The sequence below is a fragment of the Macrotis lagotis genome, chromosome 2 (genome assembly GCF_037893015.1).
Source record: "Macrotis lagotis isolate mMagLag1 chromosome 2, bilby.v1.9.chrom.fasta, whole genome shotgun sequence".
In the NCBI taxonomy this organism is placed as follows: Eukaryota; Metazoa; Chordata; class Mammalia; order Peramelemorphia; family Peramelidae; genus Macrotis; species Macrotis lagotis.
In genome coordinates this window covers 132,360,186-132,378,607 of record NC_133659.1, presented here as the reverse complement: position 1 = coordinate 132,378,607, position 18,422 = coordinate 132,360,186, and the positions used below count along the sequence as shown (strand labels likewise).

Here is an 18,422-nt window from a genome sequence, read left to right as displayed (position 1 = left end):
ATACAGTAACAACAATATTGTTTCAAGAGTAACAAAGTCATTTTACTATTATAAATACCCAAATTAACTAGCAAGGACCTATGAAGGAAGATGGCATCTGTATCAAATAAAGAACTGAATCTGGAATGGTTTTACATATGGATACACATATGGTGTCTAATGGTGGCCATGCTAGGCTGGGGAGAGAAAAAAGGTATAACTTTAGTATATATGGAAAAAGGAAAAGCAGGTTATACAAAATAGGTTTGTATTTCATTTGCAATCACCTTTTTTTTCTATCCTACTATTATGAAAATAATAGTTTTAATAAAATAAAAATTTTTTAAATGGTTCTGAGACTGAACTCTGAAGGAAAGAAGGGATGTTAAGGAGTGCATTCCAAGCATGGGGATCAGCCTGTTCAAAGGCAGACAGGTGAGTGAGGGAATAAATAATAATGAGATAACATATAAGAATATACATATATATATATATATATATACACTATATATAATATATGGCAATAATATATGGAATACCATATAGTTCTTCCCTTAATATACTCTATAGCTGTTCAGGACTACAGTGAACAAGAATGTATGAAGGGGGAAAAGTAGAATGGAGTCAAGTTGGGAAGTGTTTGAAATGCTGAAGAAAAGTGTTTGTATTTCAGAAAACTTAGTCAAATTTTCAAAACAACAAGCCATTCCCAAATTGACAAGGGTCAAAGGACATGCAGAGGCAATTTACAGATAAGGAAATCAAAGCGATCCATAATCATCTGAAAAATTGCTCCAAATCATTACTTACTAGAGAAATGCAAATTAAAGCACCTCTGAGGTACCACCTCACACCTCTCAGATTGGCCAGTATGACCAGAAAGGATAATAATCATTCTTGGAAGGGTTGTGGGAAATCTGGGACACTATTACACTGTTGGTGGAGCTGTGAACTTATCCAACCCTTTTGGAGAGCTATTTGGAACTATGCCCAAAGGGCAACAAAAATGTGCATACCCTTTGACCCAGCAATACCACTACTGGGTCTATACTCTGAAGAGATTAAGAAAAAGGATAAAAACATCACTTGTATAAAAATATTCATAGCAGCCCTGTTTGTGGTGGCAAAGAAATGGAAACTGAGGGAAAGTTCATCAAATGAGGAATGACTTAACAAACTGTGGTATGTGTATATCATGTAACACTATTGTTCTTATTAGAAACCAGGAGGGACGGGATTTCAGGGAAGCCTGGAGGGATTTGCATGAACTGATGCTGAGTGAGATGAGCAGAACCAGAAAAACACTGTACACCCTAACAGCAACATAGGGGTGATGTTCAACCTTGATGGACTCACTCATTCCATCAGTGCAACAACCAGGGACAATTTGGGGCTGTCAGCAAAGGAGAGTACCAGCTGTATCCAGAGAAAGAACTGTGGAGTTTGAACAAAGACCAAGGACTATTACCTTTAATTTAGAAAAAAAAAAAAAAAAAAAACTTATCTTATTATGTAATTTTACTATCTCATATTTTATTTTTCTTTCTTAAGGATATGATTTCTCTCTCATCACATTCAACTGGGATCAGTGTATACCATGGAAATAATGAAAAGACTAACAGACTGCCTTCTGGGGGGGGGGGAGTAAGATTAGGGGAAAAATTGTAAAACTCAAAATAAAATCTTTCTTAAAAAAAAATGAAATAGGGGCGGCTAGGTGGCACAGTGGATAGAGCACTGGCCCTGGAGTCAGGAGGACCTGAGTTCAAATCTGGCCTCAGACACTTAATAATTACCTAGAGCTGTGTGGCCTTGGGCAAGCCACTTAAGCCCATTGCCTTGCAAAAAAATAAATAAAACCTAAAAAAATAGAATAACTACCAAAAAAAAGTGTTCATATCTGAACTTAAAGTGAGGACAAGAATAATATGGCTACATTATGTGCTTTGCTGATCATTCTAATAAGCTTCTCTTAACATATCTTTTCTCTGTACTGGATAACCTGAGGAAGTCAGATCAGGTTTACAGTTTCTAAGGATAAAAAGAAGGAAATGTGTTTGCATAGCACTATTCTATGCCAATCATAACCAAACACAAACATGATCTCACTGGATCCTTACAACACCCCTGGAAAGTAGGTGTTATCATTTTACTGAGGCAGGCAGAGGTTAAGTGACTTGCCCACAGTCACATAGCCACAAACTATTGGAGGCTGGAGTTGAACTGAGTGAGGCCTTCCTGACTGCAGGCTCTAAGTTTATTCTACTGTGCCACCAGTTGCTTCTACTATAAAACTACTCAACAAGGAATTTTCAAACAGGCAACTGAGACTGGACCAGTTACTTTCCAGCTTTCCAGAGAGAGAAGAGAAAGAATAATGTCATATTCTACAAAAAGTTATGGTCTCAAAGGGGAGAAAAAAGACTTAAAGAGTTAAATTTCTATGACTAGGAAATCCAAGGTCAATCAGAGGTTACCATGTCAATAAAGGTCTATGGTGTTTCCTTCACCCACCTCGTGATGTCCTTCCTCCTCTTTCCTCCACCAAACCAAGGAGACAGGCACCCCTCTAGGATATGCCCATGACCCTTTCTTTGAGGCACTTCTTAACCTCCTCCCTGGTTTTTCCACAGAAGGACAAGGACTAAGAGAGAGTGTCCTAGACACGGTCCCTGGGACTCAGTACCATGTGGGCACCTCTCACTTTACAGATGAGAAAATGAAGGCCTATGGGTGCTGAAGCTGCACAGGTACCCAGTGAACGAGCCGAGGCGGGAGCCCAGTCATCTGATTTCAGGTTTGGCATTGTGAAAGCACTCAGACTGACCTCTTGGTAAGGGGAAGGGGGAGGGTCCTGTGATTCCATCAAAACAGGGAATGCTCCCTTGATGCAGTTCAAGCTCACTTTAGAACTGAGTGTTCTGAGGCTAATGTTAGCTGCTCTGAGTGGCCAGTGCAGGAGGCTCTGGCCACTCCAACCAACTCCGAGTAGTTCACAGTTAAAACTGCCTTTGGAGGCCCAGGGAGGAGCTCCAGGTGGCCTGGCCTGCTCCTTTCTCCTTCCAGTTAGTGGGAGAAGTATTCCTTTTATGGGAGAACCTGAGGGCTTGGCCTACTTGGGCCTGCCCCCCGCCCCCCACCTCTCTCCAAGAAGGGGGAGAAACAGAAACCCTTCCCCAGGGAATTCCCTTCAGTCCCTGAATTCGCTGTAAGTCTGACAGACTCAGGGAGGAGAGGCCAGAGAAAAGATGAACATTGTGAAGCACTGTTTCTGTGAGAAACGGCCAGTTTGAAGAAAGAAGTGGACAGAGGGCTTGACCAGGGAGTCAAACTCCCTCCTTCCACCTTGGACCTGCCTTGGCCTTGTCCTTGATCTCTATTTTCTTCTCTGGAAAATGAGGGAGCTGGGCAAATGACCTCAAGTCTGTGACTGAGGGAGTGTTCCCCACAGGGTAGGCCACACAGTACGTCAGGGCTTTCAAGAGGAAGAAAACAATCCAAAAGCAGAACTGGAAGGAGTGGACACTGGGCAAAGGAGAGAATAGGGAACTTCACTCTGCAGATGATCCACTCACTGCAGCTGAACGAGGGCCGGCATTCTCAGAGCCAGGACCAGCTCGGGCTGCAGGCCCTGCTTGCAAACACTCTACACACTCCACTTTCCACTCACAACTTTCAGCTCAAAAAAAAGACCAACAAACTGGAGCATTCTGGACCTTGGCCCAAATGGCTAAAGATAATAATAATAATAATAATAATAATAATAATAATAATAATAATAATAATAATAATGTTCCTCCCAGGTCCACACTTGGGTGCCCCCTCCAGAAGGAGGGAAAAGATTTCTGAAACCTTTGCTGGGCTCCCAGCCCAGGAAGAAAGAGGAGAAAGGACAGAGACCGCCTGCTCCCTGGGCTCCAGCAGATGAGGGCCAGGCCAGTGGCGAGCAAGGTCACAAGAGGAGACAGTCCGCTAGCCTGTGGCATGGATATTCCAGAGTAGGTGCACTGTTTTTCTGGGAGCAGTGCTGAAGATGGTGTAAAAATACAATAAAACCAGCCCACTCCAACAGACCAAGAGAGAGATGGTATGAAGGCAGGTCCTGCAAACACCTGATAGATGGCCCTCCCCTTTACAAAAACTCCATAGTTCCATCCTTTGACTGGGAAGAGCCAGAGGACCTAGATCCAAGTCCTCCAACTCCTTGGCCCTCACGCCACCTAGGGAGCCTCTCCTCTGTTGAGACCAAGATCCCACTTGTATGGCCACCCAGCCCACCGGGCAGCTGAGCTCTGTAGGCCTGCAGTGCCTGGGTCTGTGAGCTAAGGCTAGGACCACAAAAAAAGAAGTCGCCACTACCCAGAAGGCTCCTCTACAACAGAAATAGTGCAGTATAATGGAGAGAGTCCTGAAGTCAAGGGAGCTGGGTTCAAATCCTGGTTCCACTACTTTGCTAGACCTGCTTCACCTTGGGCAAGGTATGCAAAAAGAGACTAGCATGAGAGGGAACTCTGGGCCCTTCTGGCTGTGACAGCCCAGGATTCTAAAGCTTTCCCAGACCCTAATCAGTGCATTAAGGGCATAAAGTCTACCCTTTCTAAGGGAAATGAAGCTGTAACTTAGGATGGCCCAACCCTTGCTGCAGTGAGGTTTCCTGGTTGGGCCTAGTTGAAAGACTGAAAAACCAGGACACGGATTTGGAATCCCAATCCCACAAAGGGTCAGCATACACTTAAACCTCATCCTCACCCAACTGCCAGAAAGGACATGAAGGAAGGAGTCCACTTACCTGCATCCTTGACATCACAGAGCTAAACTGTGCCTCCGCTGTGGTCTGCAGGGCCCGGGCTGCCATGATAATCTCCCCTCCAAAGCCCAGGTACTGCAGCTGGGTCTCCAAAACAGCTTGTGTCAGCTTGGCTAAGCCTTTGAGCACCATGATGGCGTCCCCCAACATGATGGACCTGTGTTAAGGCTGAAAGAGGGGAGGAACAAATCAGAAAGATGCTTCTAAACAGAAACACTATACATCAGGCAAAGATGGACACCTAGATGACCAACATTCCAATCAGACAACTGGACCATCTCTAAGCAAATGATTGGACATTTCACATATCTCCTGAAATTAGTCAAGACTTCTCTCCCCCGAACCAGACTGGTTGGGAGCTAGCATGATGTCAATGTAGTCAGAGTCATCGGTGGCCTCCAAAATGACCCTCCAATAGCCTCAGCAGCGATAAGAACAAAATCATTAGGTGCATGTTCCTCTAAGAGGGAGAGAATGAACACTTGGGGGTCAGTGAGGAAAGGGCAGCTGTGGGAAATGAAATGCATGAAGGACAGCTGCGCTCTAGAAAAGCAGACATGGTGTGGAAAACTAGGAGGCAGAGAAGCAGTTCAGGGACAATGGGGGAAGAAGCAGCCTGGCTAAAGAAGTCAGTCAAAAGCATTATTAACGACATAGATAATTATCCAGCAAAGACAAAGGAAGATCGATTCTAATGAACAGATTTCTGAAATGCCTCCATCAAGTCCATGCCTCTGCTTTCAAACCTCTTCCATTACCAAAACTCCTCCCAGGACAGCTAAAGAAGAAATTCAACCTCATTCATCTACCTTCCTACTATTTTGTAATTTGCCAATAATTGAAAGTAAATTAATTAGGGGAGGAGACTAACTTTTCTAGCACTATGGATGCATTCATTAACATACAAATGATGTGCTAATCACAAGGCCTAAGTCTTAACTTTTCATTAAAACAGGTCACTAAAGGACCTCTACTAGGCAACTTTATAGGTTAATTCAAGTGAGGCTGCTTTTTTTTTTTTAATCTGGGGCTTTTCTCTAGTTTGGAGAGGTCTTTTCTCCTAAATAAAAGAACAGTGGAACAAAAGCCAATATCCAAGTAGCACTGATGTTTCCCTAACTGCTAGACACACAGAGTTTAATAAATTGTTGTGATCAGTGACTAAAAGGTAAGGATCCAAGCAAAACTGTCCATGCTCCTTTCTAGCCATTTGGACCTGCAAAAAGGGAGAGAAGCCTCTGACAAGAGAAAAAAGCAAAGAACAGCCTATCCCTTCTCACCTGCTAAATGTCTACCTTCCTTTAAAACCCATCTCAAGGCTACCTCAGGTTTCCCAGGTCTCTCCTGGGATGCATCTCAATGCATCCATCCCTTTACTAAGCATCTACTTTATAGCAGACACTGCCCTAGAACCAAGGGACACAAAGATGATCCAGAGGAGAACCTGAGGTCAAATATCACCTCAGACACTTAATAATTACCTAGCTGTGTGACCCTGGGCAAATCACTTAACCCCACAGTCTTGCCAAAAATAAAAAACCAAAAAAAAAAAAAAAAAAAGCAATGGGGGAAGGATGATGAGGAGGATTTCTGGGTAGGTGGGCACTAAATCAATAAGATTTCCTTCTTTCAAATTTAACTTGGCTCTTTCTTCTGTCTCTTGTATAAGAATACATCTTAACTCTAAGTTGCATGTATACCACCAAGACTCTACATCCAAATATGCACTTTTCCCAGTGATTAACAGTCCTCTGGCTCCAAGTATGCACTTAATGTTTGCATATAAAAAAATCCATAAAAAATAGGTTTAAATTTAATAAATTTTTTCAACTAACATTTATTCTCCCTCACTACTCTGTAACAAATACGCACTGTCAGGCAAAATAAATTCCTATATTAGCTTTATCCAAAAACATGTACCTCTATCTGGATATTTGGTCCTCTGTCAGAGAGAGGGGTAGTATATCTCATCATGGGTTTTCTGCAATCATGACTTGAAGGTGTTCTTAAATCTAAGTTGTTTGTTTTGTACACTACTTACCTTACTCACTATACTTTCCTCATATAAAGTCTACATTTACAATCAACCTATCTGCCCTCGCTGTGGGTACAAAACCACTGAACACTGAATCCTCTTCAACAACCTTAGAGACTGACTGGCCCATCTAATGTGACAATCATCTTCATTTTACAAGGAAAGCAGAGTAGAGCCAGAGCTGCTAACAACTAACTGGACTGAAATCTGAGCGTCCATTCATCTGTACTTTTTTTCCCCACACACAAACATCCCTTAGTTTTTGCTTTAGTTATATCCCACATAGAGTGTGCTTATTTGCTACAAGATAAGGGGTTTTTTTTCTTAGAAGGATATTTCTAACAAATTTGTTGTATACATCTGTGCAGTATATGTACCATGCTCACAGGAAAATTTAAAACTTCAGACCACATAGGTAAGGTTAAAAAAAAATTCCTCAATAATAAGCAATGCGCATACACATTACGATAGGATAGGGATTCATAATGGGTAGAGTCTAAAGATACATTCAATACTTAGCCTAAATAGTTGATCCTGATTTGATATTATCCTGTTAAAACATTCCAGTATTAATTTAGTTAATACCTTCTAGCCCCCATGCCTCTTTCCATGCAGCTTTGATTGACCAGGGCTCACCAGGAGAGCTGACTGGACTCAAGGGAAGCTCAACTGTGTCAACTAATAAAGCAAGGTTCAATAGGAGAGACTAAGTATTGCTGTAACCTCCAAGAGCACTACGAAAACTCAGCCCCAATGCTATGTAATGTTTGGCTTCAGATCTTGAGTAATTCCAAAGCCAGTTGTGTCAAGAGATAAAAAAGCTGGCTGTGGGACAGTCAAACACAGGAACCCTTCAATTAAGAATTAAGGACCACTGGGGAAATGTGCCAACCCAAATGCAAGAATGAGACCAGAGGGTGGGGAGGAATCACAGAAGGTCACTAAGTCCAAACCATACGCAATTAGAACTTGCTTCTTCAACGTCACTAATGAGTGGTCATCTAGCTTTGCCCATAAAGACCTGTTAGGAAGTATTCACTGCCTTCCATGCATTCTTTTTTTTTTTTTTAGGTTTTTGCCAGGCAAATGGGGTTAAGTGTCTTGCCCAAGGCCACACAGCTAGGTAATTATTAAGTGTCTGAGACCGGACTTGAACCCAGGTACTCCTGACTCCAAGGCCGGTGCTTTATCCACTACGTCACCTAGCCGCCCCCCATGCATTCTTTTTAGGAAGTTTTTTTTCACTTAAAGTTTAAATCTTTAACTTTACTTTTAATATTTTCATCACAAGCCCTTGATATATGCAAGGACATAGTTCATATTTTATATCATTATATATTATATACCTTACAGACCTTACAATAATAGTGATGATAATTCTAGCATTTTATAGCACTTTAATGTTTGCAAAATGCTTTACAGCATTATCTTATTTGATCCTCCCAACATGTAGCACGTAGGTGCTGTTTTTATTCTCAATTTTACAGATGAGGAAACTGAGGTAGACAGATTAAGTGACTTGCCCAAGGTCATACAGCTACTAAGATTGAGGCCCAGCTGACCATCCAGGAGGAAGAGGAAGAGGGGTGACTGCATACACATATTATATATCCACACTCCCCTTGGCAGATGGGTCTTTCCTCCACCATCTGCGAGGATAGATTCCAGGAGACATGCAACTATGACTGGGCCAGGTCATGTCCTAGCAGGTGAATGAACTGCTTCACTACCAGCGCTTCCGCTACCAAGAGATTTGTCTTTCGCAGCAAGATCTATGACAATGTCCTGGTCCTGGATGGAGTCACCAATGTACAGAGTGGGATGAATTCTCATACCAGGTGATTGCCAACCTGCTCCTCTGCAGCCATCCTAGTCCATGAAAGGTGCTAATCATTGGTGGTGGGGAAGGGGGTCTTTGGAAAGTGGTGAAGCATCTTTCCATGGAATCTATGGTCCAGTGTGAGATTGATGAAGATGTGATCCAGGCCTCTAAGAATTTTCCGTGCATGGCTGTGGGCTACTCCAGCCTGAAGCTAACTGTGCACATCAGAGATGGATCTGAACTCATGCAGCAGAACCAGGATGCCTTTGATGTCATCACCATAGATTCCTCAGACCCCATAGGTCCTGCCAAGAGTTTGTTCAAAGAGTCTTATTACCAACAGCGATGTAGAATGAGAGGATTCTCTGCTGACAGGGCAGGTGAGTACCAATGGTTACATCTCTGGAGCTCTTCAAGGAGATGTGACAATTTTGAAGGTTTCTATGCCCCGTTGTGGAATATGTCTACTACACCATCCCCACCTAGCCCAGAGGCCAGACTGGCTTCATGCTCTGAAACAAGACCCCAAAAACTTAAATCTAAGTTGTTTGTGTTTTGTGCACTACTTTACCCAGGAACAAGGAGAAAAAATGAACCTCAAGTACGACATACAATTCACATATCCACCTCGACCTTTGTGCTGCCTGAGTTTGCCCACAAGGCCCTGAATGATATGTGAGGAGACTGGTATGGCCTCCTCGGCCCCTCCCAGGGACTTCAAGCAACAAGCCCCCACTGAAGGTTGCCCAGGGGGCAGGAGGATCTAATGTGTTTTTCTTTTGGGTCACAGCAAAGGGGAAGAAGAAATGACACAATAGCTGGAGTTAGAGAGGAATCAGAAGTTTGAGGAGGTGACAATAAATCAATTTTTGAGAAATTTAGGAAAATTACGCAAGTGATTTTTGCTTTCTTAACCGTAGACCAAGCTCGGGGAAAGAAAGACTTTTACATCTGGAAAACTTCCTCAGCTATCTGCAACTACCATCTCAAGTCCCTATTCACTACATGTTAGAAGGACTCTACAAGAGAGGCTCTCTCATATCCTCCCTAAACACACACACACACACACACACACACACACACACACACACACACACAAGCACACACACACATACACACAAGCACATGCACACGCACACACACAAACTAACCTCATTTCTTTTTTAGACCTCTAAGAAATGATTTTTTGGAATTCAAAGATGACTAATCATGAGTTTCAGCATAACCAGAGTTAATGAAGTGAGACAAGGCAGTGCATCAGACAGTCCAACACCCCCACATGCTTTTGTGTCATTCTGACAGTATGGGGAACTCCTTTCACTGGGACTGATTGCAACCCATCCATAATTCAATTGTCTTATTGTTCAGAAGTGAAGTGACTTCCCCAAGGTCATATAGCAAGTATCCTAGGTACTACCCGGACTCAAGACTCTCTCAATTGTGGAGGCAGTGCTCTGCCCATTCCACCACTCCAATTTCTAGAACTCTGATTTCCTAAGACAACTAGGACAGGAATTTAACATTCATTCTGCAGGAATCTTATGTTCCATAAAGAAACCACAAAGTGACTCGTGATTCATCTCAACTGTTTTACTGCCAAGTCCCTAATTCAGACAAGTACCAAAAAAAAAGACACCTGACCATTCTTAAGAGTCATTTCCATCATAGTCAAAAGCAAAAAGGCAAGGATATGTGCGCATCAAGACCCAAACATACTTTAGTTCATTGAAAATAAAAATTCTGATTTGATGCTGTTTCATTTAGATGTATTAGGGACTGGGTGCTTCTTGGTCTCCCTGTGCCTTGTTCCTCTTTCAACAACACTTCCTTATAGATAATTTTCAAAGTCATTATTTATGATGCATACAGTTCAGAGGGACTTAGCCACATTTGACTTATTTTCCTACTGAAAGAGGCATCACAACTCCTCTCCTTCACAGAAATGAAAGCCAACAAAGCGCCAGCTAAGGATAAAAGTGCAGTAGAGTGGGAAGAGAACTTGTTCTGGATCCAAAGGTGGTGGTGGTGTGGTTCTTTACTTGCTTCAGTTGTGTCCGATGGTCCATGTCACCATTTGGAATTTTCTGGGCAAAGGTTCTAGAAAGGGTTGCACTTCCTTCTCCAGCTCATTTTACAGACAAGGAAACTGAGGCAAAGAGTAAAGTGAACTGCCCAGGGCCACTTAACTATTAAATATCAGAGACTAGATCTGAACTCAGAAAGATGAGTCTTCTTCACTCCAGGGCACAGTCTTCTGTCCACTGCACCACTTAGCTGCCTAGGAGCCCATGGGTCCAGGTTCAAATCCTGTCTTTGGCACTATCTGTGTGGCTTTAGGCAAGTCACTAAGCAACCTGGGCCTCAATTTCCTCCTCTATACAACCCAGGCCTCTTAGCCCTTGATATTTGATCCCAAATCTAAATGGTTAATACTTATCACCTTGACCCTTTATGACCAGATGGTCAACAAGCATTTACTAAACACTAGAATGATCACACAACTTTCTGCCTGGTCATTTTAGTGCTGTTAAGTAAAGACTCTGGGCCAGACACTCTGCTGAGCTCCGGAGATACAAAAATCTGCAAAAGCACAAAATCCACTCCCAAGGAGTGCAGTCTACCTGGGGAGCAGTTCAGTAAACTCTTCATTAACCAAAACATGTACAGAGACTATTAACCCAGGGTTAACATTTTTGAAGAAGGTTTTAACATACATTTGGGTCAACTGCTGCCCAACCACCTACAAGTTGTTCCTCCTGGGGGAAGACCAGAAAGGAACCTCTGGAAGACCCTGTCTGAATCTCCCCTCCTGTACTTCTTTTTTGACTCTGGCAATCATGAACAATCAAGAATCTCCTTTGGAAAATGGAGAAGATGCCCAGGTTGTATGTACAATATTTTTTAAATGTTAAAGTGCTATATATATATATATATTGTCCAGTCTATTTCCTCGAAGTGCAAGGAAATACTTACCACAATATCTGACACTTAACAAGTACTTAATAAATGCTTAGGGATTGATTGATGTAAGGAAAAGCTCTTCATTAGTTAAGTATTCTGGTTCACTGAATTTTTACCAAAACAGTCAATCTGAGGACAAGAAATGACACCATTTCTCCAAACAAAATGCAAAACACAAAAATACAAAAAGACCCTCCACCTCACTGCTGCTACTAAGAGTCACATAATCTCACATGCTATTGGGGAACTTAGGCAATTTCTAGTCAAACAAGCAAACCAAAACAAAAAAACAAAAAAACTGTGCTCTGAAGAACTTATTTCTATATGACTTTAATTCAGCAATTCAACCAAAAGAAGAATTCAAAGTTCCCTATTTTGCAAACTGAGTGATAGAGACTCAGAGAGGTCTCTGTACTTGGTTGAAGTCATGAGTCTAGAATATAGTGGCCCCAGCCCCAAGCGACAGGTTCAGAGGAAGCATTTCGACAAAGTTTCTTGCTTGATACCAAAGAACTGCCAAAGCATCCAGGTTCAAGCTTCTTGTATGACGTACCCCTAACATCCTCATCTAGCTTGAAGACCTCAAGCACTGGTAGCCACAGGAAGTCATGGAAACAAGAGACCTAAGTTTAAGTCCTGCTTCTAACATTGACATCTTTTGCAAACATCATCTCATTTGGGCTTGTAATAACCTTGAGAGGTAAGTACTTTTAGTATTCCCATTTTACAGAAGAGGACAACAGATAAGTGACTTGCCCAGGGTCAAACAGCTAGTTGGTGTCTGAGATTGGATTTGAACTCAGGTTTTCCTGTCTTCAAGTTTCATCCACTGTGACAATACCTGTATAATCCCACCCACAGTATAGGCTTGCTCACAGGAAAATGTTTTGGAAACCATAAAACATGTAAATGTGGAGTGTTATTATTACTATGACTTACTGAGACCCTGAGCCTTCCCTTTCAGAGCCTTAGTTTCCCAAACTGTCATATGAGGAAACTGGGTATGGGTTTGAAATGCAATGGTCTCTGAGAGCCCTTTCAATTATAATTCAGGGGGGCAAGATGGCAGCATAAAGGTAGCATTTCCTGGGAACTCCTTTCCCCCAAAACTCCAAAAGCCAACAAATTATGACTCTAGTCAAAATTTAGAGGGTTAGAACCCAAAGAAAGACTGAGTAATACATTTTCCCAGTCCAAGGTAACTTAAAAGTTCCCCGGGAAAGGTGTGTTTCACCAGGACTGGGAGTCAGAAAAAGCCCTGGTCACAGCACAGCTCTGGAACAGCTTGAAGGGGCAGGGAGAGAATTCTGCTACACCAGAATGAGTGTGGAGTGAGGGAGCACCGGCCACAGAACCTGCAGCAAGAATCTGGAGAAACCAGCCTGCACCCCCAGAGCACAGCCCACAGATGGCAAGAGGGTGAGGGGAGACTGCAGAGGTCTCTCTGCTCTCCCTGGGGCAGGACTCTGCTGTTTGCCCACACTCAGATCCAGGTTGCAGTTTGGGCTTCCATACTAAGATAGCCTGGCAGGGCTCCTCCTTGCAGCTCTAGGGCAGAGGGCAGTGCTGTGGTCATCTACATATCAAAGCACAGGCAAGAGAGCATAAGACCTTGGAGGAATAAAGGTCCCAGTGGACTGTCCCCAAAAACAAAACCCAAAACCTTGGAAGTGCTGTAAATTAGTCTTGGGCTGAGGAAATGAGTAAACAACAGAAAAAGAAGAATCTGACCATAGAGAATTACTTTAGTCCCACAGAAGATCAAAACACATACTCAGATGATGACAAAATCAAAACTTCCATATCCAAAACCTCCAAGAGAAATAGAAAATAGACTATAGATGAGCTCAATTGAGCTCAATGAGCTCAATTGAGCTCAATGAAATGCAATTAAGGGAGGTGGAGAAAATTGGGAAGAGAAATGAGAGCGATGTAGAAAAAATCATGAAAACCAAATCAACAGCTTGGTAAAAGAAATACAAAAAGATACTGAAGAAAAATAATATGTTAAAAATCAGTTTAGGCCTAATGAAAAAAAGCAAAACAAAAGGCAAATGAGGAGAAGAATGCCTTAAGGAGAATTGGCCAGCTGGAAAAGGAGAAAAAAAGTTCTCTGAAGAAAATAATTCTTTCAAATGCAGAATGGAACTAAAGGAAACTGATGACTTTGCAAGAAATCAGGAAGAAATAAAACTTCCAAAAAAGCCAAAAATTAGAAGAAAATATGAAATATCTCATTGGAAAAACAACCAACCTTGAAAACCAATCCAGAAGAAATAATTTAAAAATTATTGAGCTATTTGAAAGCCACAATCAGGAAACAAGCCTAGACTTAATTTTTCAAGAAATAATACAGCAAAATTACCTTGAGATCCTAGAAGCAGAGGGAATTCACCAGTCACCCCCTGAAAAAGACACCAAAAGAAAAACTTCCAGAAATCTTATAGCCAAATTCCAAAACTCCCAAGTCAAAGAGAAAATTCTAAAAGCTTCCAGAAACAAACAATTCAACTTCCGAGGCTCCATAGTCAGGATTACACAGATCTGGCAGCATCTACATTAAGGGCTCAGAGGGATTGGAATATGATATTCCAGAAGGCAAAAGATCTTGGTTTTTATAACTGAGAATCGACTACCCAGCAAAACTGAACATCCTCTTTCAGGGGAAAAGATGGACTTTCAATGAAGCAGGGGACTTTCAAACTTTCCTATTGAAACAACCAGAGCTGAACAGAAAGTTTGATCTCCAAGTACAAGACTTTGGTTAAACATAGAGGGGGTGGAAGAAAAGGAATATGTTTGTACTCCGGCATGGGAAGAAGATATCAATAACTCATATGAACTTTCTCATTTATAAGAGCTGTTAGAAGGAGCATATATAGACGGGACACAGGAAGGAGTGGAAAGTAATGGTATAATATAATAAAAAGATGGAGTCAATGGGTGATAAAGGAAAGTACTAGGAGGAAGGGAAAGGAGATGAAGAAGAATCTAAGGAATTTCACATAAGAGTCAAGAAAAAGCTTTTTTCAATGGAGTGGAATGGGGGAAGGCAAGGGGGAATGAGTGAGCCTTCATTCTCATCAGAAATGACTCAGAGAGGAAATAACATACACACTTAATAGGATATAGAAATCTATCTTACCCTAGAGGAAAATGAGATGAAAGGGATGGGATAAGGGCGAATGTGGGAATAGATGACAGAAGAGAGGGAGGATTGTGGGAGAGGGTACTCAGATACAACACACTTTTGGACAGGGCCAGGAAGAAAGGACAGAGAGAATAGAATAAATGAGAGTGGGGAGGAATAGAGTGGAGGTACAGCTAGTAGCAACTGTGGGGAAAATATTGAAGCAACTTCTCTGGTGGACTTATGATAAAGAAAGCAACTCACCCCTGAGACAGAGCCACTGGAATATGAACACTGACTGAAGTACATTTCTTTTCCCTCTCACTCACTCATTATTCTTGAGGTTTCTCATCTTCTGGGGGGGGGGTATGTTTACTTTTCTAACAAAATTATTGAAATAAAGTAATAATAAATTAACACTTGCAAAAAATTTATAATTCCATACTCTTATAATATCTTTTCTATTTTACAGTATCCGTATTTCCAAACATAACCTACCACACAAGACACAGACACACACACACTCAGAACTATCCCTTATTATAAAGATAGACAGAAAAAATAAAAAAGAAAGTGGCAGAAGGGTGAGGGTGGAAAAGGATGCCCATTCAGTAAAACTAATTAACACATCAACTGAATCTGAAGTCCATAGTTCCCCCACCACCACAATGAAGGGAGGGAGTTGCATTTTTCTCTTCCCTTCTTTCAAGCCAAGTTGGTCCTTAAACAACATCTAGACCTGCGTAGTTCTTTTTGGGGGACTGCATCAATGGTGTTCCTGATTGTGCTAACTTCATTTTGCATTAGTTCAAGTAGGTTTTCTCAAGATTCTCTGAATTCTTCACATTTGTGGTCCCTTATAGTACAATAACAACCTATTACATTCATGCACTACAATTTGCTTATTCCAGATCAATGGGTATCTACCATGTCTTTAATTCTCTGCTACCACAAATAACACAGCTATGAATATTTTAGTGAATATGGGTCCTTCCTTTCCACCTCTGATCTCCTTAGGGCAGATAGATGCTTAGCAGTGAGTTCTCTGGGTCAAAATGGATAGATATTTTAGTTACTTCCTCAATAAATCCAAATTGCTTTCCAAAATAGTTAGATTAATTAACTGATACAAGAGACCCTGGCCTAGGAAAGGGCAAGGTCACTAGCAGTTTGTTTTTATTCCTCAGCAACAGGCTACTACTTTGCTTAAAGGTGACTCCTAAGAATTATTTCATTTTTTAAAAACTTATAAGAGGGAGGAAAAGTAGAACAGGGACCCTCAAGGGAAACAGAACAGCCTCTCAATACAGAGAAGAAAAGCAACTCAAGAAGAAAAGCCAAAAAAAAAAAAAACAAGACAGCCTTTATGTGGAACAGAAGAATGGGAATTTTGCTAAGGCAAAAAAAATATAAAAAAAGATTTTTCCAATGTTCTTATTAAAAGTCTTCTCACGTTCTTTAGCCCTCCTCTCTCTTTCTTCTGCTCAATTCTGGTTTTGACCTGAAATGGAAGCCTTTTATCCTTTCCCTTCCTTTCCTATTATCCCCTTAAGAATATGAAAAAACAAACACACTCATGGGCACCCCAATAAATAAGATTAAAAGTATCCAGGATCATAGGCTCACTAGGATGCCTGTAAAATTCCACTTTAACAAGTTTTCTGAAGGGAGCTGGGGAGGGGAGAAGGGGGAGGGGAGTCGTTTACTAACGGAATTGGTTGGAGACCTGAGGGTAGCCTTTCTCCTGTCCAGTAAGGGAAATTTTTCTTTTACTAATGCACAAATTTCTTCTTTTTTTAAAATTGTTTTCTAAACATCTTTTAAAATTTTGCTTTCTTCTCAATTTTTTCTCCTCATTAGATTAAAAAAATTTATAAATGCTGTTTCTTACAACTGTTCAGAAGAGAGGGAGGGAAAGGAGAGAGAAATGAAATGCATGAATACATGTCTGAACTACCTATCTGCCCCTCACATCTACAGACCTGTCACTCAAATAGGGATTATTCCAATGTCTTTCTACAATTTAAGGAAGGAATCAGTCTCAAATTCCATGATGAATGAAATATTTGCTTATCAACTATCTCAGACAACAAGTAAACAAACAAAAATATATCAGAGCACACACCCCACACATAGGGAAGTAAACCCCATTCCTTCTCCCATCCACTCAACTCTCCCTAAACTGGTCCCAGCCATGGATGAAAACTGGTGAAAAAGAAGCTTTCCTGGTGAGAAAACCCAGTGTTATAGTTGCTCATTTTGGTTCATAGATGCCTTAATTCACATATTTTTTAGATTTTTTTTCATTTACAGTAAAGATAGTTTTCCACTAAGCCTAGCACAGTTGATCATCACAATGTTGCTGTTACTGAGTTCAATCTTAATCCACAACTCTAACAAAAAGTTTTTCTCATTCACACAAAGTTCAGCCTAAATGACTAGACATCAAAGAGAAGGGAAAGAGGAGGAAGAGAAGACAGACCAAACACTTTATTTAAAGGCATAAATTATTCCATCTCTAACGGCCCCCCTTGACCCTCAATGGCTTGCTCAGATCGGGCTAGAAAACAGGTTACGGCCATTGCTCCTCCATTGGTCAAGATCTGTTTGGACACTAGTCAGAGGTCGAGTGTGCCTATGTGAAATCGGGGGCACAGAATGCCCCAGCACGTGGAAAAGCAGTCCTGCCCTGGCTGACAAAAGCTTGATTGATCTGATCAGAAGGATGGAGAAATGGTAAATGCACTGCCCAAACCTGAGGCCACAGCCTGGGTAGGTCAGGTGGTAGTTTGTTTTTATTAACACCCTTTTGGTTCAAGAATGAAAATCAGTAGGATCCCTCTGGGGCTCTGGTAGAGCCATCTAATGGTTGAAGGGCACTGTCTGCCATGAGCTTCTGTCAAAGAGTGTAAGGCACACTTTTTGTTTCTTCCTTAAGGATGTGATTTCTCTCTCCTCACACTCAATTTGGATCAATGTACAACATGGAAACAAAATAAAGACTGACAAATTGCTTTCTGTGGGGGGGGGAGTAAGATTGGGAGAAAAATTGTAAAACTCAAAACTCAAATAAAATCTTTAAAAAAAAAAGAAGAGTATAAGGCAGTGAGGGATGGGGCAAAGAGCACTCCTCACTTGGAGAAGAGATGGAAGCTCCAGGAGTCAATGTACCCCAAAAGAAATCTTAAGAGTCTTAGGATAATTCCTTGAATATCTCGGTGCCTTGGTTTCTTCATCTGTAAAATGCACAGTGCTTGTGGTTTAGATCTCTCCCTCCACCAAAGCAGGTACCTGCCCTGCACCCAGCATAGAGGGCTGCTGAAAGCATGGGAAGTTAAGCAACTTGCACAGGACCCCAGGATCAGGATGGGCAAAGTAGCTCTATCCACTGTGCCCCTCTGCTTTTCATCTTCAAGGGCTGCTGTAAGCCAAGTATTCTGCATCCAGGTCAAGAAACATTCTCAGATGATGAAAAAGGGTAAAAACATCACTTGTACAAAAATATTCATAGCAGCCCTGTTTGTGGTGGCAAAGAATTGGAAATCAAGTAAATGTCTTTCAATTAGGGAATGGCTTAGCAAACTGTGGTATATGTATGTCATGGAACACTATTGTTCCATTAGAAACTAGGAGTAGGGGGCGGCTAGATGGCGCAGTGGATAGAGCACTGGCCCTGGAGTCAGGAGTA

At 41.6% G+C, this 18,422-nt stretch overlaps 1 protein-coding gene and 1 pseudogene across 2 annotated transcripts in view; one reads left to right on the top strand and one right to left on the bottom strand.

Moving 5' to 3' along the window:
• Positions 1 to 18,422, bottom strand: part of COQ8A (coenzyme Q8A) — a 64,940-nt gene that overhangs the window by 29,602 nt on the left and 16,916 nt on the right. For both annotated transcript variants that reach the window (XM_074222833.1, XM_074222832.1), the window contains one exon: positions 4,769 to 4,954. In XM_074222833.1, the coding sequence (XP_074078934.1) occupies positions 4,769 to 4,936 (168 nt within the window). In that variant the 5' untranslated portion in view covers positions 4,937 to 4,954. The remainder of the gene's footprint in view (positions 1 to 4,768; positions 4,955 to 18,422) is intronic.
• Positions 8,519 to 9,322, top strand: LOC141513217 (spermidine synthase pseudogene; annotated as a pseudogene).